This window comes from Dreissena polymorpha, chromosome 8, assembly GCF_020536995.1.
Source record: "Dreissena polymorpha isolate Duluth1 chromosome 8, UMN_Dpol_1.0, whole genome shotgun sequence".
Lineage (NCBI taxonomy): Eukaryota > Metazoa > Mollusca > Bivalvia > Myida > Dreissenidae > Dreissena > Dreissena polymorpha.
In genome coordinates this window covers 19,135,514-19,159,215 of record NC_068362.1, presented here as the reverse complement: position 1 = coordinate 19,159,215, position 23,702 = coordinate 19,135,514, and the positions used below count along the sequence as shown (strand labels likewise).

The 23,702-nt window shown below is 36.0% G+C and overlaps 1 protein-coding gene across 4 annotated transcripts in view; it reads right to left on the bottom strand.

The window, feature by feature from the left end:
* LOC127842625 (F-BAR and double SH3 domains protein 2-like) overlaps nt 1-23,702 on the bottom strand; it is a 97,502-nt gene that overhangs the window by 7,218 nt on the left and 66,582 nt on the right. Inside the window, exons 16-22 of one of the 4 annotated variants that reach the window (XM_052372216.1) lie at nt 22,630-22,713; nt 19,994-20,114; nt 18,857-19,084; nt 18,261-18,460; nt 16,352-16,478; nt 12,797-12,897; nt 3,524-3,567 (exon numbers count right to left, since the gene is read on the bottom strand). In XM_052372216.1, coding sequence (XP_052228176.1) covers nt 12,797-12,897; nt 16,352-16,478; nt 18,261-18,460; nt 18,857-19,084; nt 19,994-20,114; nt 22,630-22,713 — 861 coding nt within the window. In that variant the 3' untranslated portion in view covers nt 3,524-3,567. The remainder of the gene's footprint in view (nt 1-3,523; nt 3,568-12,796; nt 12,898-16,351; nt 16,479-18,260; nt 18,461-18,856; nt 19,085-19,993; nt 20,115-22,629; nt 22,714-23,702) is intronic. The other 3 variants (XR_008031797.1, XM_052372215.1, XM_052372217.1) reach the window with 3 other exon arrangements.

The following is a 23,702-nucleotide window of genomic DNA, read 5'->3' as shown; positions in this document are numbered from 1 at the left end:
GGGAGTATTTTGTGAGCAAGTAAATACCTAGATGTAAATGTTACTTCTGATTGGCTGGACATTTATTAATGCTCTTGTTTCAATTTGGAGAAAAATGGTTTCCTACAGATCTCCTCGTTGTTTGTTTATTTAAAAGATGTGGTAAATATTTTTCATATCTATTACAGGCTCCTTTGAGATATTTGTACTAGTTGATGATTAACGTTATCATTTCATCATTATTATTTACGAGACTGACTTTTTCATTTGAAAGCTTAAGTCAAAGTTTAATCTTTGTTTTGCTTGTTTAGTCTGTTACTTCTTATTATGCTGTAACGATAGTTTTATTTTCATTTAAACAGAAAGGAACAATTCGTTGTTGTTGTAGTGTTGTTGTTGTTATATTAATTGACCATGTTTCTAATACAAATATAACATACACGCTGTATTTTGAAGTACACGTTTAAAGGTTAACATCCTTATTCAAATAATAAAAATTATATGTGACATTATTTGCAGATAAATATATTTTAATTTGACTCCATCTCTTACCACCTGAAATTGCAAGGTAAATGCTTGCTGTCACAACTTTAACAATATTAACTCGCCAGTCTTCTGCAAGAAACAAGATTATTATTTATCCGTGAAAGTATTTAAAGTACGTACCCCATTAATTAATACATTGAAAAAGTATGTTATCAAAATATCATATACAACAAGATTTATCTTGTAAAATTACTCATAACTAAGGATGCAAAGAGTAGCAAAAATGTTAGGAAAAGATTTATTGCAAAAATGGCATCTATGAAACAATTTGTTGAGATGCAATAATTAAATATAAATCTGGATGCCATCCACGTTTTTTAGGGAATTATTTGCAGATTTCTTAATTTTTTCTATTGTTATTACATATGATAGCTTACAAATCTCTAATGTTTTTAATAGTCTCACCTAATTTTAATAGTAAGAAAACAGTTCAACAAAAACCTCTATTGTCATTGGTTTTCAAACCCCAGTTCTCTGGGAACGTAAGCAATTCACTACCACTAGACCACGCAGACTTTCATTTTTAAGCGCAAAACATAATATTGTAAACGTTATCTATATCGTCTGCCTTTTGTTGGAATCCATGAATTATTCTTTTCAATAATTTTCAAAATTTAAAAACTATTTTAATGGATAATCTTTCAATTTAAATTTTAAGTGTAAAAAAACAGAAAAACATTATCTCCATCTTTTCTATAAATAAACTAAAGACATATCTGTAGAAAACTATCTGCTAGAAATGTAAAAAGAAACTAACATAAATGTAAATGTAAAAAAAGACACTTATATCAATGTTCAGCCAATCAGAAAAAAGATAACATCAACACGTGTTTGAAAACATCAGGACATTTTTCGCACCAAAAAAATACCACGTGATTTCTGATGTTAAACCTTAATAGTCTGTTGGAATACTGGGTACAGCCTACAAATTAGTGTGTGACTGATTTAAAACACAACTACAGAAAAAACAAGAAATTGAAACAAAACTACTAGTATAGTTTACATTTATCACTCATGACACCCACATGCATACCAAATACCATTATTTGTTTCAAGTGTAAATAAATCTTTTAGTCCAAATTTTATTTATTGTCAATTAAATGTTTTTTCGTCTTATATATTTGCTGGTATCGAAAATAACATAACAGTTTGTTTTGTTCAAAATGAGCAACATAATACCAATGAAGATAGAACAAGCAAAATCGTTAAATTGATATACCCACCAAATAAAAGTTGTTTATTGATGGGTGCTTATCCCTTGGTATACAATATAATCCTTAAACATAATAATTATTGTAAGGTTATTGCTTATATGCATTGGAATTCTCCTCATTGATATCTATTAACTCATTTCAAGTTTTATGTTAAAATTGTGTTGCTTAGCTGAGATATAGACCTGAAAATATACATCATACAAAACAGCAAAGGGCAATAACTCTTAGTAAAGAAAAAGCATTCTGTTTTGGTTCTTGAGCATTGCGCTTTTCTCCATTGATTTCTACACACCCTTGAAGTTTCATGTTGAAATCTTGTATCATATCTGAGAAATAGCCCTTAAAGTTATATAACAAAAAAATAAAGGGCAATAACTCTTGTTTAAGAAAGTGTTGGATTGTTGTTCTTGTGCAAAGTATTTCTCCTAATTTATATCTACATACACCCATGAAGTTTCATGTTGAAATCTTGTATGGTATGTGAGATATAGCCCTAAAACCTCCTATTAAAGAAAATGTAGTGTAATGGTTTCTGTACATGACACTTCTCCTCGTTGATATCTATACACCCATGAAGTATGATGTTGATAACTTACATAGTTTCTGAGAAATAGCCCTGAAAGTTGTGTGACAGACAGACGGACTGACCTACAGACAATGCCAATTCTATCTATCCATCTTTGGCGGTGAATAACGGTTAATTGTCAAAAAAATAACATTTTAGAAAAATGATCAAGACACAAAACAACATGAAGATACAGAGGAACTGTACCCAACAAGTACCATTTCCAAACTATAAACATGAAGTGCTGAAATATTGGTCTGAGCTACAACATATATAAGGTACCTCATTACACAAGTGTTTCATCCTCAAACATATCAGGCTGCAGGAAGATAGAACAAGCAAAACTTTTAGCAATAATTTCAATAAAATACACAATCAGTCTAGTAAGCATTACACATTGTTTGCAATAAGCATAAACTGAGTGGAATGTTTCTAAATGTTAGTCAAAACTCCTTGCACATTTTATAAACATAACATGCGTTCATAGGACATGGATAACCCTAAAATCAACTTTCGTCTCATACCCCCAGTAATGTCATATTTGAATTAAGCGGTTTTATGGTCAATCTGGGCCTTTGGTTGATATGTGTGAGGTAGGTATAGAGGTATCACATGTGACATACTTATGAATGTTGATATTTGTGCCAAGTTAATAAAAAAGAACGAGAATATGTGCATAGTTATGGCTGAGAAGGGAAGTTCCGAACAGATGCACTGCAGTGTGACTACTGTAAGCTGCCTTCTTTAAAGGGGGGGGGGGGGGGGGGGGGGGAAGGCATACATATACTTAAAATTAATATTTACAGAAAAACACAAATCACAAAAGGATTAAAAACCAACCAATTTTACCAATTATTATTCCAGTGAAAGATTTGAATATTGACAGTAACATTTGAAAATATTAGTTTATTAGGCATTAAGATTACTACGGTTAAGACTAATGTTATTGGGGGGGTTGTTCCTGGTACATTATGCTTCAATTCTCTGCAGTTTGAGTCTTGGACGGTTGTATACACGTATAATTGCAAGATAAGATTCAGTAGTTTCTTGTTCAACCCTTCATCATCATTGAATTTGGTCAACAGAGTCAAAACTAACAAGCTAATTTTAGCTGGATGATTAGTCAAACAAACAATGTCCATATAATATGTTTTTTTATTACAACAGATGTTCCTAATCTGCACACAGCTTCTTACAATTGCTAAGGTCTATATCTCACCTGTGATGGATCAGTGACAGTACTATCTTCTAATATCTCTGGGTCTGAAATGGCCATAGAGAACATATGTGAACATGAAAGCCATCTAATTCACAAAAATACCAGAAATGGGTTCTTAAGCTATGTATTCCCCCTGTTCTACTTTTGTAGAAAAAAATCACTTATTTCAGAAAAAAATAATATGGAGATGCACGATTCACATGCTGGTTGTTATGTTTGTTAAGTTTCAGCCCTAAGCAACAATATTTTTGAGTGACACATGACACAAGCTAAAAATGCAATTGTTTGTCCCAAAAGGGGCCACAACTCTGATTGTTAATAAAACATACCATACAAAATATAAGAAGGGCAACTTCACGTGCTGGTTAAAATGATTGCAAAGTTTCAGCTCTCTACCAGTCTACCAGCAATACTTTTTAAGTTATGGCGGTGTAAAAAACACAAAAGGTGCATAAGTTCAGATGCTGTATAATTTATTGCTAAGTTTAAGCCCTTGACAGCAATAGTTCCTAGTAAAACAAGTTAAAAAATGCATCGTTTTTCTAAAATAGAGACCAGTACACTAGTAAAGTCAAAAACATCCGAAATAAATATGGAGATTAACAGTTTCACATGCAGGTTAATGTGTTAAAAAAAAAGTTTCAGCTCAGTAGCGGCAATACTTTTTGAGTAACGCACAACAAAACAAGAGGGCCATGATGGCCCTGAATCGCTCACCTGACTCATTAAGATCAGATGAAAACTATGACCTCTATTGTCTACACAATGTTTTTCTATGATTTGACCTAGTGACCTAGTTCCTGACTCTAGATGACCCAAATACAATCCCAATCCAGATTTCATCAAGATAAACATTCTGACCACAGTTCATAAATATTGGATGAAAACTGTGACCTCTATTGTCAACACAAGGTTTTTCTATTTATTTGACCTAGATTTTTACCCCAGATGACCCAAATACAATCCCACCCAGATTTCATCAAGAATTCTGACCAAATTTCATAAAGGTTGGATGAAAACTGTGATCTCTAATGTCTACACAAGGTTTTTCTATTATTTGACCTAGTGACCTAGTTTTTGACCCCAGATTACCCAAATAAAATCCCAACCCAGATTTCATCAAGATAAACATTCTGACCAAATTTCATAAAGATTGGATGAAAACTGTGACCTCTATTGTCTACAGAAGGTTGTTCTATTATTTGACCTAGTGACCTTGTTTTTGACCCCAGATGACCCAAATACAATCCCAAACCGGATTTCATCAAGATAAACATTTTGACCAAATTTCATCAAGATTGGATGCAAACTGTGACCTCTACTGTCTACACAAACAAATTGTTGACGGACGGACGCACGGACACACGCAGGCACGCACAACGGACGCCGGACATCACACGATCACATAAGCTCACCGTGTCACTTCATGACAGGTGACCTAAAAATATGTGTCGGAGATAAACATGAACAGTTGTGGTTAAAATCCCATAGAAACAAGGGCTGTTTGTAAAACATGCATGCCCCCCTATATGGGCTATAAGTTGTAGTAGCAGCCATTGTGTGAATACGTTTTTTGTCACTGTGAATGGTGGTGGTGGTGGTGGTGTAGTAGTAGTAGTAGTAGTAGTAGTAGTAGTAGTAGTAGTAGTAGTAGTAGTAGTAGTAGTAGTAGTAGTAATAGAAGTTGTAGTAGTAGTAGTAGTAGTAGTAGTAGTAGTAGTAGTAGTAGTAGTAGTAGTAGTAGTAGTAGAATTTTAGTAGTAGTAGTAGTAGAAGTAGTAGTAGAAGTAGTAGTAGTCGTAGTAGTAGTAGTAGTAGTGGTAGTAGTAGTAGTAGTAGTAGTGGTAAAAGTAGTAGTAGTAGTGGCAGTAGTAGTAGAAGTAGTAATAGTAGACGTGGTGGTGGTGGTGGTGGTGGTAGTAGTACTAGTAGTAGTAGTACTAGTAGTAGTAGTAGTAGTAGTAGTAGTAGTAGTAGTAGTAGTAGTAGTAGTAGTAGTGGTAGTAGTAGTGGTAGTAGTAGAAGTAGTAGTAGTAGTAGTAGTAGTAGTAGAAGTAGTAGTAGTAGTAGTAGTAGTAGTAGTAGTAGTAGTAGTAGTAGTAGTAGTAGTAGTAGTAGTAGTAGCAGTAGCAGTAGCAGTAGCAGTAGCAGCATTACAAGACCAATACTTAAGAATGATCAAATGGGAAAAGGTAACATAGCACCAGCAGTAAATATGGGGCTCATTTACAGGTCAGATTTGGAATCTCTGCTGTAAAATGAGATTTTGAATGAATTAAAGGGAGGCAAATCTGTAATAAAAAGAACATGCATAAACCGTAGTTGTTTCCCTTGTTTGAACCATGCTAAATCCTTACAAGTTTGGAAAGAATTGGATGAAAAATTTGGACTTTATTGCATAAACACCATTTTCTCAATTCAAGGGGAGGTAATTCTGTACTTCATGGACCAATAATGCTCATTTTTTGTAGGGTTCGTGTCCTCATTGATATAAAGACACTGTGCAAATTTGGAAAGGATCGGACAAAAAATGTGGAAGATTTTTGAAAGTTTTCACAAAATAGGCAAAAACGAATAAACATGCAAAGTTCAACGAGCTCCTGCGGCCATGTTTTTTGAAGAATCAAATTTCTTTTAACAACTTTTTCAGGGGAGCCCTCAAAGGTCATCCCTGTGAAATTTTTTGAAAATCTGATGAGCGGTTTCTGACAAGAAGATTTTTTAAGGTTTTTACCATATATGGTCATGGCGGCCATCTTGGTTATGTGATCAAATTTTTTTTAACAATTCTTTTGTCTCATGACCTAGGGATGCTCCACATGAAATTTAGTTGAAATTGGCTCAATGGTTTAGTAGAAGAAGATGTTTTCAAATTGTTTACAGACGGACGGACGGATGCCGGACGCTGAGTGATCACAATAGCTCACCTCGAGCTATCGCTCAGGTGAGCTAAAAATGGGACAGACAGAAAGACAGACAATGGTGGAGAATCTATATGCCCCCCCCCCTCATAAAGTGGGGACATACAAATTATCTTACAACCAACAAAAACAGAGTGCTTAAATCTAAGTGTTTTTATTTCAAGTACACCATACCAGGATTTGAATTTAAAAGGCAAAATTAAGCATACAAATAAAATGTGATACACATTTCTTTTTCCTTTAATTTAGTGAGATTGTCAGTAAACAAGAGCTGTCAGAGGACAGCGCGCTCAACTATTCGAGTGCTTGACAGTATAACGTAAGCCATCATGAAGAGGGGGGGGGGGGGGGTATAATGTAGGTGTGTGACCATTTAATAGATGATCTTTCAAAAATAAGAAAAAAAAATGGGGGTGGGGGGAGAGGGGGGTATAATGTGTGTGTGTGATCATTTAATAGATGATATTTCAAAAATAAGAAGAAAAAAAAAAACATTTGGGGGGTGGGGGGTGGGGGGGGTCGGCGTGTGGGATGGTTTGAGTGGAGTGCATTGTGGTATGTCAGGTAAGTGTTGTTTTGTCAAACTTTAACATAGATTTATCAATAATATGCATATTCTAAGTATAAAAGGGGCAATAATTCTGTCAAAATGCTTGATACAGTTGTCTGCTCTTGTTTATAGGTTGGGGTCATGATGGTAAACAAGTATGCAAAATATGAAAGCAATATGTCAAGGGACACAGGAAATATTTGAGGTAGTACGCAAACTTTAACATAGATTTATCAATAATATGCATATTCTAAGTATAAAAGGGGCCATAATTGTGTCAAAATGCTTGATGCAGTTGTCTGCTCTTGTTTATAGGTTGGGGTCATGATGGTAAACAAGTATGCAAAATATGAAAGCAATATGTCAAGGGGCACAGGAAATATTTGGGATTGTACGCAAACTTTAACATAGATTTATCAATAATATGCATATTCTAAGTATAAAAGGGGCCATAATTCTGTCAAAATGCTTGATACAGTTGTCTGCTCTTGTTTATAGGTTGGGAGTCATGATGGTAAACAAGTATGCAAAATATGAAAGCAATATGTCAAGGGACAATGAAAATAATTGGGGTAGTACGAAAACTTTAACATTTGCACGCTAACGGAAACGGAAACGCCGATGCCGGGGTGAGTAGGATAGCTCCACTATATATATTTCATATATAATAGTAGAGCTAAAAATAGTGGCAAATGATAAAATGATTCAAGGCCAGCAAAATGTAATAAGAATGTTAGTAAAATCAAACATTCAATTTATTCCTAAACTCAAGGGTTTTTGCAAATAACAAATACATATTTTAATGTATTTTTTACAAATTCTTTACAATTGATGTTCTTCTTAGCATAGATCAAAATAGATATATAGTTTCATATATATTACTCATAAATAAAATAGCTGACTTTTATTGAGATCTGTTTTGGTTTATAAAAATGTACATGCATATAATAATTAAATCAATTTACAAATATAAGCGCTTAAGACACAGTTTAACTTGTATATTACTACATAAAGCATTATACAAGTAGATAAAACAAGTCAAGAAAAACACATTTTGTGTCACACAAAAGCGCAATCAAATCCCTGCATAAATACTTACTTTAATATAAAGGATTTTAATAAATCTGAGAATCAGTTGAAACATTTTGTGTTTATTTATTTATTTTGTATTTGCTTGACTAATACAATACTGTTAATTGGCAATATGCTACAGAGCACACTTCATAACAAACTGTTTTAATCTTCATAAGGTCTTTTAATTAGATCAAAGAAATGTATGCAAAAAAAGTTTTAAAACATTTTCATACAATCTTTATCAATATAATTATTATAAATTGCTTTTAGGATTTAAAACATTGTGCATGGTGTAGAACATTCTAATAAGCACTGCCCAATAGTATGAAAACGCAGTGTTAGTATATAGACCCAATTAACTTCCCAATACCTTCAACAAACACTTTTCATTGGTTAAACTTCCATATTTTAGTAACAAAATTATACCGTTTTGTTCCCATTATACTACGTTTGCATGCTGTAAAAAAAGCAAGTATTTCATAAACATGATAGTATTCTAACACCATATTTGTCAAACAAGTATTTCTAACCAACATGCGATGCCTTGGGTTACACTACACTATTCACATTTTCAAAACTCATGTGTTAGCAAAATAACTAAAGGAAAACTTAAATTTATCTTGTAAAGTTTGGCTGCCATGGGAATCAACAATTCAACGTATCTTCTATGCTTTGGGAATCAACAATTCAACGTATCTTCAATGGTTTGGGGAGCAACAATTCAACGTATCTTCCATGGTTTGGGGAGCAACAATTCAATGTTTCACAAACAAGATTCTTTATTGAATAAATGCTGATGGCTGGCGTAGAGGAAGCCTTATCAGTATTGATTGATTGCCTTTTTGAGTGAGGCCAAGTCTGAAAGTAAGTCAAAGTCAAGGACATATTAAAGTCAGATGATGTGGGTGTGTTGATTGTGTTCAAAGACATCATAAAAAAAGTGTTCAAAGACATCATAAATATAGTGTTAAAAGACATAATAAATGCAAGGATGTATTTTTGATGTTAGATGAAACATTGGACCATCTAAATTAAACAAAAGGAATGCAATTGGGTTCAAAGTGTTCATAGATAACATCAATGCAAGCATCATAGCTTTGTAGCATCCAATATTGATGTAAGACAGAACGCATCGTTTTGGGTAAATAACAAATGTCAATGTCAAGGTCATAATGAGGTCAAATGATGTGTTTGTATTGAAAATATACATAGAAGTAACCTTGCTCTAAGCTTTGTTACCCGAGGTGATAGGTGAAAAACCTAATTCGTGTTAAACAAGACTGAAAGTTTTGCAATATCCTAAGTCCAAAAAAGGGTCCAAATATGGTCAGGAGGGTGTGTTCATAGATATTATAAATGTAAGTATCAAAGCTCTGAAGAAAGCATTAATGATATAATTCCAAACGTAACCGACAGACAGTAAACAGACAGCCAATCGCTATTTAAATGGCAGAATAAAAAAAGAAAGGAAAATGAGAAAAACACAAGAGACATTCTAGCCAAAATATTTAAATAACAAGAGCACCGCATAACGAGTGCCACGCTCAGCTACGCGTGCAGTTTTGAATAAATTAAAGCTTGTCAGATTTTTTTTTTTTTTAAAGGTCAGTGACCTTGACCTTTGACCTAGTGACCCAAAAATGGGTGTGGCGTGTAGAACTCATCAAGGTGCATCTACATATGAAGTTTCAAAGTTGTAGGTGGAAGCAATTTGATTTTAGAGCCAATGTTCAAAACCTTAAAAAAATGTTAAGGTTTTAGCACGATGCGGACATCGGACGATGAGCTGGCTATGACATTACCTCGGTTTTCTCCGAAATGCAGAGCTAATAAAACCAACTTATTTTTTAAATGCATATATTGTCCAAAAGGATTTGTTTTTCTTTGGTTGTTCAGCTTTTTGACAATCTTTTTATGTGAACATTAAAAGCAAGTTAGCAATAAACAGGTAGTTACTTGATAATATGTTTATGGGTCAACATGAGCATTGAAGTAGAATAGAATACGGATAAAAGTGCAGAAAATGGTAACCCAGAGCACCTGTTTTTAGACAACACAAAATCATACAAATTGTTTTATCATTTATTAGTTATTTGTATATAATGGATTAGTAATTATGAACAAATGTGCACAGAAACACTCTCACAGCTGGTAGCGTTGATGTTGAACAGTCTAAATTCTTAATTTTGTAAACTGAAAAGTTGCCTACTTTGCTGAATAGTAAAGCTTCATTAATTCTTTCAACGTATTGATAAATCAATAGACAATGGTTTTATTTGATTGACAATACTAAATAAATATATATTTTTTAGATAGGATTTTCTTTCCCATATTTATAGACAATATTCTTTTGTAATATAAATAACCATTATGCTTTTGCATAGATTTGTTAATTTAAATATTAAGCGGCATCATGGTTGTTGTAACTTAAAGAAAGTTGTCCAAAGGACAGCTACAGTACAGTCCACGCGTTTTCCCCAATTTCCCTTGCTACTCTGCGGGCACGCTTATGGAGGGAGATGGAGTGAGATTAAGAACGTCCCGCGATACGTGGAGTTTGCATGATTGGGGACTGCGAGTTTAACCATCGGCAAATTGATAAGCCGACGCGGTGGACCTCCGCGTTGGGCAACGCGGAGGAAACTCTGTGTTTAAAGAGATAACAATCAATTAATCTTTGTTTGAACTACTGATTTTCAAATAAAATTACATTTATTACAAGTACATATATAAATATATATACAATTTTAAGAAGTGCACAACATGTGTAAATGCGTATAAGGGTGGGTTAACTGGCGATCATTATTTTTAATTGATGTCCGTCTTAAAGTAAGTGTTTATCACAGATTAATTTAAAAGGAAGCAGTTATAAAATTTACGTAATATCCATCGGTAATTAAACAGTGCATGAAAGACGGTATCTGGCATCCTCATCACACCTTTTTATCGCTAACTATTACTTAACCAATAATTGTTCCTTCTGAGAAGTAATTCAAGGTAAATGCAAATGGGGAGCAATTAATTACTTATGGCGAGTAAGTTGTGAAAACATTACCAGTTACAAATTTTATGCGGAAACGATTAAATTTCAGTACAAGTATATTTCATCATGTCCATTTATAGAACTGAATTACACAATTCGTCTACAGCCACCTGATTATATTATTTAGCCCCTTTGTATGCATACGGGCCATTCACTATGCCAAGTAAAATTCGTGTTTTAAGAAGAGCGAGAAATTGCTGCTGACAGAGAAGTTCCAGGCATGGAAAGCATGCCTGTTAAATCAGGCCATGTGTCGTAACTAAATATAGATGTGCAAATCAGTATTTTTAGTATTTGAGAATGAAAAAAAACATCGGAATCAATGCACACGATGAAAAAGTATTGCCCATCAAAACTATAGAAAAAATACGTCAACTTACAAATAATAAATTTGATTGAAGACACTCATTGATTGGTCGTTATAATCAAATAGTGCTGATGCTCACACCTCGTGTCACTTGATAAACTCATATTACATGGGAATTATCCCATAAAAAAATCACTTTGCATATATGCGCTTGCGTAAAATGGCGGACTCAAAATTCTAAAACACATTAGCGTCAATTCTGGTCTTATTTTGGTTTTGAACATTGAAATCGCATTTATACTGGATTATAGGGTAATGGATAGTCGGAACATGTTTGTATCCTGCTTATTCATTCATATTGTAGACGTACTTGTGAATTAAAACAGATATTAATTTTCAATACAATTATCTTTATTTTTATTAGCCACAGTATTTAAACTATTTTTAATTACAATGTTTTTATTTTTTGGCATGCACAGTAGCACACTGCTTCCCCAGTGTTGCGCGGTGGTGTCCTGATAAGAACGGAAATTTCTGCATTTACGGACTAGGCTAAAGTAATACACGCCGTGGGTATTAGCTAACTTGGCGGAACGCAGAGAGTTTTAGCATTCCCCGCCGCTGAAGCACTCGCTAGCAGACAAAAGCCCCGCGTAGGGAGCAAGTTTTTTGGGGAAAATGCGTGGACTGTACTGTATATTCCCCATAAAAACAGAGTCTCCAATCTAAGAACTTCAAATTTGAAAATAACCTTGAGCTGGCATGACTGCTTCATGATTTCTGCACATCCCTATCAATGACCTAAACAATACATCCAAGTTTCATGAAAATCCTTCAATGGGTATAGAAGAGGGGTACAACAAGCAGATACTAAGGAGTGAGTCCCATAGCTATTGTGTTGTTGAAAGTGTGTTTTCTGAGGCTGAGTGCATTATATTTAACAAAGTAATATGAGCCACATCATGCAATAATGGGTCTTATGTCATGCACTGCCAGCTGGTTTAAGACCATCCTGCCCATGCGTGCATCTGGTATAGAGCTACCCTGTCTTCTTATGAAACCATGATACCATGCTTGACTTCACAGCGGCAAGAGTGGCTCCTGACCAGACTGCCTGGATGTGCAGGTCTGGATAACTGGCCATATAAAGTAAAAGATTCATTTTTGCATGACATGACCCATATGTTAAGCACGTAACTATCACAAAATATTGAACTGCAATGTTACTGCACCTGTGAGAGTGTTTCATTCAAATTGATGAGTGAATAGGCCAATAAAGTTTTGAGGGGAAAATGATGTATCTGAAACTGAAACGTTCAGCTGATACAGCAATTTCACGCTCAAATTGTGCCACGTACATGGTGCACTGACAATGTACCTAAACAGCAGACTCAAACGATGTGGGGTTAACAACGATCACTTTACGACTCCCTTGGGAAAACTGACGAACATGCCTACGACGATGTGGTGAAAGGTGAACTGAAAACAAACACGTGCAAACAGAAATACTGAAGAGCAGTCTGAATAACACAGATGATGCCAGTGTGTTGACAGGCTGCTTTCATGTGGCAACAGCTATAACTCAAAAATAAAGAATAAATTCAACAGATTTTGATGTACACCATGCAATTTCAGAAATCAAAGAAGTTGAGAATAATAATGAAAACACAATTCATTTAACAACAGAAGGTTTTAGGGTTAGAGTTAATATGATTCAGTGAGAATGCTAGGTGTATCTGCACATTTATCCTGGGGCCATGTTCATCAACCCATTCTTAGACTTAAAGCCCAAGTCCACCAAAATAATTTTAGTTGAGTTTTCATTTTTAAAAGCAGAACTGAGCTGTGCAAAATTCAGCACTGTTATAAAGCATTCACTTATGCCATAAGTGACACCTGTAAAAGGAATTTGGCATATATTTAGTATGTATACAACTGTTTTGTTCTTAAGTCTGAGAATGGGTTAATGAACACATATTCAATGAAAACAACACCACAACATAAATTTGGCATGTGCATCTACTGATCACTTATTGCCATTCCCTCTTTACACATTAAATATTAACAAGGGCTGTTTGTAAAACATGCATGCCCCCCATATGGGCTGTCAGTTGTAGTGGCAGCCATTGTGTGAATACGTTTTTTGGCACTGTGACCTTGACTTTTGACCTAGTGACCTGAAAATCAAACTGGGTCATCTGCGAGTCATGATCAATGTACCTATAAAGTTTCATGATCCTAGGCGTAAGCTTTCTTGAGTTATCATCCGGAAACCTTTTTTCTAAGTTGAGTCACCGTGACCTTGACCTTTGATCTAATGACCTGAAATATTTTTCTAAATTGAGTCACCATGACCTTAACCTTTGACCTAGTGACCTGAAAATCAATAGGGGTCATCTGGGAGTCATGATCAATGTACCTATGAAGTTTCATGATCCTAGGCATAAGCGTTCTTGAGTTATCATTTGGAAACCATTTTACTATTTTGGGTCACCTTGACCTTTGACCTAGTGACCTGAAAATCAATAGGGGTCATCTGCGAGTCATGATCAATGTACCTATGAAGTTTCATGATCCTAGGCATAAGCGTTCTTGAGTTATCATCCGGAAACCCATTTTACTATTTCGGGTCACTGTGACCTTGACCTTTGACCTTGTGACCTGAAAATCAATAGGGGTCATTTACCAGTCATAATCAATGTACCTATGAAGTTTCATGATCCTAGGCATAAGCGTTATTGAGTTTTCATCCGGAAACCATTTTACTATTTCGGGTCACCGTGACCTTGACCTTTGACCAAGTGACCTGAAACTCAATAGGGGTCATCTGCGAGTCATGATCAATGTGCCTATGAAGTTTCATGATCCTAGGCCTAAGCGTTCTTTAGTTATCATCTGGAAACCATCTGGTGGACGGACGGACGGACATAAGGACGGACGGACATACGGACGGACCGACATGTGCAAAACAATATACCCCCTCTTCTTTGAAGGGGGGCATGAATATAGTTATCCTGATTGTTTACACTAAATTTACTTAACAAGAGCACTGCATAACGGGTGCCACGCTCGGCTGCGAAAGCTTGTCAGAACTTTTTTTTTTAGGTCACAGTGACCTTGACCTTTGACCTAAAGATGTGTTTGTCAGAAACACAATGCCCCCTACTGCGCCGCATTGAAATAAAATTTCTATTTATCATTTGGCAGGTAAAGAAATCATCTCCCTTTAAAGGTTATTACTTCCCTTGAATTTAGTCCAATCCAACCGGGGGGGGGGGGGGGGGGGGGGGGGGGGGGGAAGGACTCACAGTAAATTATGACTATGTCAGACATCACTGACAACCAAGGCCTGTGATTTAAAAGAGATCATAACCAGAGTTGATCATGTATCTATGGAAATACATAACTCCACAGGTATGTAATGAACATCAATGAAATTATAATTATATCATTTAAAAGAACAAGAGTTCCGCGGTCGGAGATGACCGCATTGAAGCCGGATTTTTGATTTAAATGACAGGAAAGTACCTTTCGTGTTTTTGTCAATGCAATACTTAAATTACTGAAATATTGTTCAAAGGTCAAAATGAAATGTAAGTACTTTTCAAGGCATGAGCAAACCTTGTGTTATGTTTTGAATGCATGCATATACATGAACAACAATAACATTTAAGGTCACAAATATGAACTTGAATTGACAATTAGGAAAGTTTGATCTCAATTTTTTTATTAGCAAATTAGTAAGATATTGTTTGAAGTTTCCATCAATTTCATTATCAAATGTAAGAAAATAAACTTAGATGAAATAATACTATTTATTGTTTTGCTTTCACATACCTACACAGAAATCCAGACAGCCTTATGATCACTCCAAAAGGTTTCTATCACACCAGTTATAAGAACTTTAACATTTTTACATTCAAGGTCACAGTGACCTTGACCTTAGAATGAATGACCTTGAAATGACCAGTGGTCATCTAAGTGTGCTTGCAAACCTTCATGTCAAGTTTGAAGACTCTATGTCCAAGCATACCAAAGTTATAACAATTTTAACATTTTAACATTTAAGGTCACAGTGACCTTGACCTTCAAATGAATGACATTGAAATGACCAGTGGTCATCTGTTAATCCTGGCCAACCTTCATGTCAAGTTTGAAGACTCTAGGTCCAAGCATACCAAAGTTATACCATGAAATAAGAACTTTAACATTTTCGAGCACGCCGCCACCCCGCCCGCCCGTGACTGTAGATTAACCACTCAAAATGTGCAGCTCCATGAGATACACATGCATGCCAAATATATAAAGTGGCTATGTTCAATATTGAATAATTTTCTCCCTTTTTAAAGCTTATTACTTCCCTTAAATCTGTATTTTTTACCATAGACCGTAAAGGATGACCTTGACCATTTACCACAATGTGTTTGTCAGAAACACAATGCCGCCTACTGCGCCGCTTTGATTTATTTAACAAAAATATATACGTGGGCAGGTCAGATAACTATGTCCATTTAAAGCTTATTACTTCCCTTGACTTTGTTTTTTCGACCCTAGACCTTGAAGGATGATGTTCACCTTGAAATTTTACCACTCAAAATGTGCAGCTCCATGAGATACACATGCATGCCAAATATCAGGGTGCTATCTTCAATATTTATAAAGTTATGGCCAATGTTAAGGTTTGAGCACGACGCCTATGGCGGACGGCGGACGACGAGCTGGCTATGACAATAGCTCGGGTTTTCTCCGAAAACAGCCTCGCTAAAAATTATATTAGATTTAAACTATTTATTTATTGAAACAATCAAGACAAGAAATTATATACTTAAAACATATTAGAAAACAAGCTTGAGCAGAGCTCACACACTTACTGATCCGTCTACAGAAGGTCAGATTGGAAAGAATCCAGTACTGTTGAATGCGTTATGGTTACCTGTTCCATTAGGGACCAGAGATATGGGGGATGCAGGTGGATGCTCAGTTTCGGGCGTGGCAGCCGTGATGGTGACAGGGGGAGGGGGCATGTAGTCTGGAGGGGACTGTAGAGGGGAGGGGAAGTCCTGAAACACAGTCACATGCAGACATCAAGGAAAGGGAGGGCTACAGACAGATCATTGGTAGGCAAGGCTTACAAAACAGTCTAGTTGGATGGTGTCATTACCAAGTCTGGACCAGTATTCACAAAACTCCTTAGGAATACTTTAATAAGAAAACTTTAGTAGATTTGTTAAATATACGAAGTTGCTTAATTCTTCATATTTAAAATAATACTACAAATTTAAATGTTTAAAACTGATAAACATGGCTTACATGTTCAATACTTTAAGATTTCCCATAGAAAGATTACATGCAAAATACAATCTTAGAATTCTACTTAAGTTCAAGCTAAGATTCCCTTAGGAGGTTTATTAATACCAGCCACTGACCCCTTCTGTAGGTTCGTATACACAATATTCTTTTTTGAAAAGTTTTTTTAAATTGTTTTCAACCATAAACTTACTTATGTTTGTGGCTGGTTTACAAGTATTTTGAATAATTTTGTTTTCACTCTCAGTAGTTGTTTTTATTTTTAGTGAATATTCTTATGCGTCTTATTTTAACAGATTTTAAATACAAAAGACTGTTTGAAAAAAAAATAAACACTTGAATCTTTTAACTATCTATCTATTGAAGTTTTGTGGATCCAGTCAAGTTTTCAAGTGGCAAAACAATAAAACATGCATTATGATCATAAAAATACGAAAGGAAGAGAAAACTATTTTAGAGAAAACATGACTTTTAGAATGTGTATCATGCATTGTATTGCTGCAGTAAGTTGAGCATGATGGGAATTTGATAGTGAAATCTACATTAACAAATGAAAACTTGGGAGATTAATATGATATCTTATTATTAAACAATGGTAACACGGCAACAGGATAATATAACCATGCAGGCACCAACAGGATGGGCCCACAATAGTAATCACATGTTAAAATGAAATAAGCAGCTTCATGCCAAAATGAGTCTTGTGTCATGTGCTGCCAGTGTAGCTCCAGAACCAGCCTACATATTCGCACAGTCTGGGCAAGAGCCATCCTGTCTGAGACCATGAAACCTTGCATGACTTACAGAGAAAGGTCTCTGCAACTGCACTAGCTGGTCTTGGCTATATTGGCTGCATAAAGCAGAACACCCATTTTAAAATGACAAAAGTCAAATGTTAGGAGGCCTCAAAAAGACACATGTGCATGCACAAACATACACAGAGAATTTGGTTAAAATATTAGCAGGGACAGTACCATTTGATAGTACAATGAATATTGATTATACTTAAGATGAAACAATATACTGTTTTATTTGATAGCATGTAATTTTGATTTGCAAAATAATAATTATGATTAAGATAGAATTTATGATGTGCCAGGATAGAATTGATCCATGATTGCAATGTATCTAAAACTTGTAAGCTTACATGAATATTTATTTTTTAAATATATCACTCCACAAGAAAGAAAACCACTGGGCTTCATAGGATATAAGCAATGCAGAAACAATCAATTTTGACGTAAACATTGCACAAATCTTAAGCAACAATTTCAAATAAATTAGCAAGTAGGACAGCCACACACACACAACACTTGGGTAAATTGTTTTCAATCAGTTTAATTACAATAAAGCAAAATCAATTCAGTCTATTTTAAAAAAATTATTAAGTTTTAATAACAAGTTTTATTTAGTTTTATAATTAAGGTATAAAAGGTAAATAACGCACACGAGACAATGACTAGATTTTTTAAACAAACAAATTCTGACTAGTCTACTGACATGATGCTTTTAGAAAGTTCTTTCCAATTATTTACCATAACGTCTGGACCTGTCAACTCCTGCACCACGAGGGAGGGAAACACGCCCACTCTCCCGTTGAGCTCCCCTTCCCAGAAGCCATCATCAATGCCGTTCTCATCCTTCCTAAGCACTCGTATCAGGGTACCCTCTACAAATGAGAGCTCCTCTGACGAGGTCCCTTCGTAGTCATAAAGGGCTCGAACCCAAGGCCCCTCTGAAATATCATTGAGCCTTGATCTGAGAAAACAGGGCTTAATGCATGTCTGTTAAGAGTCGTCTGAAAAATTAGCACAGTAATATTGGGCAAGAGCATATTCGAGCCCAACATAAATGTATTACCATGTATCAAACTGTGCTGGGTCAGTTAGAAGCAGAGTAACAAATTTATCTTACAGAGGACACTTCATTCTAGATCATCAACGTAACAACAGTATAAAAGTTGGCTATTCTGTATGATATAACGTTGTATTGTTTACATCCATGATGTCTTTTTTTGTTACTTACCTAATATGGTAAGCTTCCCACCTAATATGGAAAAACAGTCAGTATGTAACCTTGCTGAGCAAAAGAAAAACAAGTATTCTGTGCCAGGGAGCATAATGTTTCTTACCTCCGCATGGGAGGGACATGTTGCTCATGGTGGCCTGCTGTACCTCCATGTCACTGGAAGAGTATGACGTCACATCCTGTGAGCTGTCTGGGGGTGGGGGTGGTGGGGGGAACTCCCCCTCCTCCTCCCCCTGGTGAACCTCAATGGAGGGGAGAAAGGAGGGGGAGGAGGGGCTGACAGGGGGTGGGGAGCCGACGTCAGCATCATCGGCACTGCTTGGAATGAATGCTGGGGATGAACAGAGATATTCATGTCACCCACTAGAAAATGCACTGTGATTCAATATTGTCAAAGAGCATTATTAAGATAACAAAGAATACAAAGAAATATCATATATAGTTTATTTCATTATCAAAAGGTCTTGTATTTAAATATTAACAAAATACCTTTTAATTTTCATTTTATGGTAAATGGTTGATTAATATGTAAAATTTATATCAAATTATCAATTATTTGGCAAACATTTGTTGGACCTGCATAAACAGGTAATCTAAAAAAAAAACTTTCTACAAAACATTCATTTTTTTTGGAAATTGTTTAGTGAATTGATATCCCCAGCCAAATGAATTTTGTTTAAGGATGGGTGCAAATCCCTTGATATACGGTACAATCATAAAAAATACTTTATGAATTGCAATTCTCCTTATTAATATCAAAACACCAATGAAGTTTCATTCTGAAATTTTAAGCATATCTGAGATATAGCCTTGAAAAGGGTTATGATTCTTAAGCATGGTACTTCTTCTCATTTGTATCAATAGACCCATGAAGTTTCATGTTGAAGTCTTGCATGGTATCTGAGATATAGTCCAGAAAAGTTACATCATACAAAGAACTAAACAAAGGGCAATAACTCTTATTAATGCTGTATATAGTTATTGTTCTTGTGCATGGCAATTCTCCTCATGGATATCTATACACCTATGAAGTTTCATGTTGATTTGCTATATAGTTTCTGAGATATAGCCCTAAAAGTTGTGTGACATACGGAGAGATATGGACTTACGGAGGAACTTCCGTACTGATGGACTGCCAACGAAAATTCTATATCCTTCCACCATTAGCGGGGGGGGGGGGGGGGGGGATGATAATCTCTATCAGATTATGCATATAGTCAAGCAGAGAAGCTGCCCTTACTTGTGCCCTTAGTGACTGAATGGCGGTTGACGGGACTCTGGGCTGTGGTAGAGCCCTCCTCCTCCAACACAACAATGTAGTTCTCAGGTATAAGGCCTATCACTCCACTGGAGTTCTTGGCCTGTCAGGAACACAACACGTCTGGTGCAGTTTAAGAGTACAAGAGGTATGATAACAATTAATAGATAAAAAGTTAACATTGCCAGGAAAAGAAGAAGTTGATGCAATTTAAACAGTTCTAACCTTCAGGAACTCAAGAGGTCCAAGCAATATTCAGTTTAACAGTTCTCATTATCAGGAATACAAGACGTCTGATGAATTGCATGGTTTAACAGTTCCCAATATCAGGAATACAAGAGTCTGGTGCATTTCATGGTTTATCAGTTCCCATCATCAGGAATACAAGAGGTCTGATGCACTTTATGGTTTATCAGTTCTCATTATCAGGAATACAAGAGGTCTGATGCACTTTATGGTTTATCAGTTCTCATTATCAGGAATACAAGAGGTCTGATGCACTTTATGGTTTTAGAGTTCTCATTATCAGGAATACAAGAGGTCTGATGCACTTTATGGTTTAACAGTTCTCATTATCAGGAATACAAGAGGTCTGATGCACTTTATGGTTTATCAGTTCTCATTATCAGGAATACAAGAGGTCTGATGCACTTTATGGTTTTAGAGTTCTCATTATCAGGAATACAAGAGGTCTGATGCATTTTATGGTTTAACAGTTCTCATTATCAGGAATACAAGAGGTCTGATGCACTTTATGGTTTATCAGTTCTCATTATCAGGAATACAAGAGGTCTGATGCACTTTATGGTTTTACAGTTCTCATTATCAGGAATACAAGAGGTCTGATGCACTTTATGGTTTAACAGTTCTCATTATCAGGAATACAAGAGGTCTGATGCACTTTATGGTTTATCAGTTCTCATTATCAGGAATACAAGAGGTCTGATGCACGTTATGGTTTAACAGTTCTCATTATCAGGAATATAAGAGGTCTGATGCACTTTATGGTTTATCAGTTCTCATTATCAGGAATACAAGAGGTCTGATGCACTTTATGGTTTTAGAGTTCTCATTATCAGGAATACAAGAGGTCTGATGCACTTTATGGTTTTACAGTTCCCATCATCAGGAGAACACAAGGTTTGAATACTTAACACTTCAACAGCTCAGATTGTCAGGTACACAAGAGGGCCAATGCAGGGCCCTTGCTACACTTTGGGGGATTGGGGCCGGGGCCCTTAGAGGGGGGAATTTTGCGTCGTTTTGGGCGAAAAGGGGAATTTTAAAAGATCTTTTCACCAACCATTTAACACTTAAAATTGCTATCTTTTAATGTAATTTAAATAAATATACATTTAATCAAAGGTTAATATCTCGATACCAGCTGGCAACATAGGTATAAAAGTCAACAAAAAAAAAAAAAAAAAAAAAGATTTTTTTTTTGGAGGGAGGAATTTTTTGCTGAAATTTGGGGAAAAAGTATACTTTTTCATGGGGGATGCCACCGATATTCGACGGTAAAAAGTGCAAATTTAGGGCCCTGCAATGCAAATTATGGTTTAACCGTCACATAATCAGGGACGCAATAGGTTTATGCAATTTCATGTTTTATAGATAAAAAACTACTCAACATACCCATCCATCCTCCTTGCCTCCAGAGATGAACATTTATTGGAACACTATTGGGAATTTTGTTATTTTTCCATGTTTGGAAAAGTGCCTTATACAGATACCTAATATTGAAAGAAACAAGATGTGTTTGTGAAACACAATGTCCCCCTATATGACGTTTGACCTTGCAGAATGACCTTGACCTTGACCCTTCACCACTCAAAATGTGCAGCTCCATGAGATACACATGCATTTCAAATATAAAATTGCTAGCTTCAATATTGCAGAAGTGACATTACATGAGCAATTTGACGCATATATTTGACCTTGAAGGATGACCTTGACCTTAACCTTTCACCACTCAAAATGTGCAGCTCCATGAGATAGACATGCATGCCAAATATCAAGTTGCTATCTTCAATATTGCAAAAGTATTCATAAAATAAGCAATTTGGGCTACATATATTTGACCTCTGACCTTGAAGGATGACCTTGACCTTTCACCACTCAAAATGTGCAGCTCCATGAGATACACATGCATGCCAAATATCAAGTTGCTATCTTCAATATTGCAAAATTATTCATAAAATAAGTGATTTGGGCTACATATATTTGACCTCTGACCTTGAAGGATGACCTTGACCTTTCACCACTCAAAATGTGAAGCTCCATGAGATACACATGCATACCAAATATCAAGTTGCTATCTTCAATATGGCAAAAGTATTCATAAAATGAGCGATTTTGGCCACATATATTTGACCTCTGACCTTGAAGGATGACCTTGACCTTGACCTTTCACCACTCAAAATGTGCAGCTCCATGAGATACACATGCATGCCAAATATCAAGTTGCTATATTCAATATAGCAAAAGTTATTGCAAAATGTTAAAGTTGGCACAAACAGACCAACCAACAGACCAACCAACCAACCAACCAACAGACAGGGCAAAAACAATATGTCCCCCACTACTATAGTGGGAGACATAAAAAATCGATTTCATACCCTGACCCATCCATCCCCCTCGCCACCAGATATAATCTCCAGCTCCTCCCCCTCTGCCATGTCCAGCTCATCCTGTTGGCTGGCCTGCAAACATACACATACTGTTGTAAACTACACCCAAAACATTAATAATGATAATAATAATAACATATGAGTGGCCCTTGGTGCATGTGGGTAAAGTGTCTTCCAAGATTAAACTGTGCAGTCCGCATAGGCTAATCATAAACAACATTCTCCGCTTTTATTATCCCCACGCTTTTTGAAAAAAAGGTGGGGTTATTGTGGTTATCTCCGCCGTCCGTCCGTCCGTCCGTCCGTCCGTCTGTCCGTCCGTCCGTCTGTCTGTCCGTCCGTCCTGGCCACTATCTCCTCCTACACTAAAAGCACTAGAACCTTGAAACTTACACACATGGTAGCTATGAGCATATGTGCGACCCTGCACTATTTGGAATTTTGATCTGACCCCTGGGTCAAAAGTTATAGCGGTTGGGGTGGGGCCGCGTCAGAAATTATCACTCATTTTTTTAGGTTATTTTACATTTACTTCTTTATTTCTACACCGATTCACTTCAAATTGATACTGGACCTCTCTTATGACAATACGGTCAATCTCAACCATGCATGGCCCCATTCCCAACCCTGGGGCGCCCCACCCACATAGGCCACACCCACCAAAAATTTCCATTTACTATAATTTTTTCATTTCTACACGGATTCACTTCAAATTGATACTGAACTTTTGTTATGACATTAGGGTCAATCTCAACTATGCATGGCCCCAATCCCAACCCTGGGGCGCCCGCCCACATAGGCCACACCCACCAAAAAATTCCATTTACTATAATTTTTTCATTTCTACACGGATTCACTTCAAATTGATACTGAACTTCTCTTATGACATTAGGGTCAATCTCAACTATGCATGGCCCCATAACCAACCCTGGGGCCCCGCCCACATAGACCACACCCACCCAAAATTGCCTTTACTATAATTTCTTCATTTCTACACCGATTCACTTCAAATTGATACTGAACTTTTGTTATGACATTAGGGTCAATCTCAACTATGCATG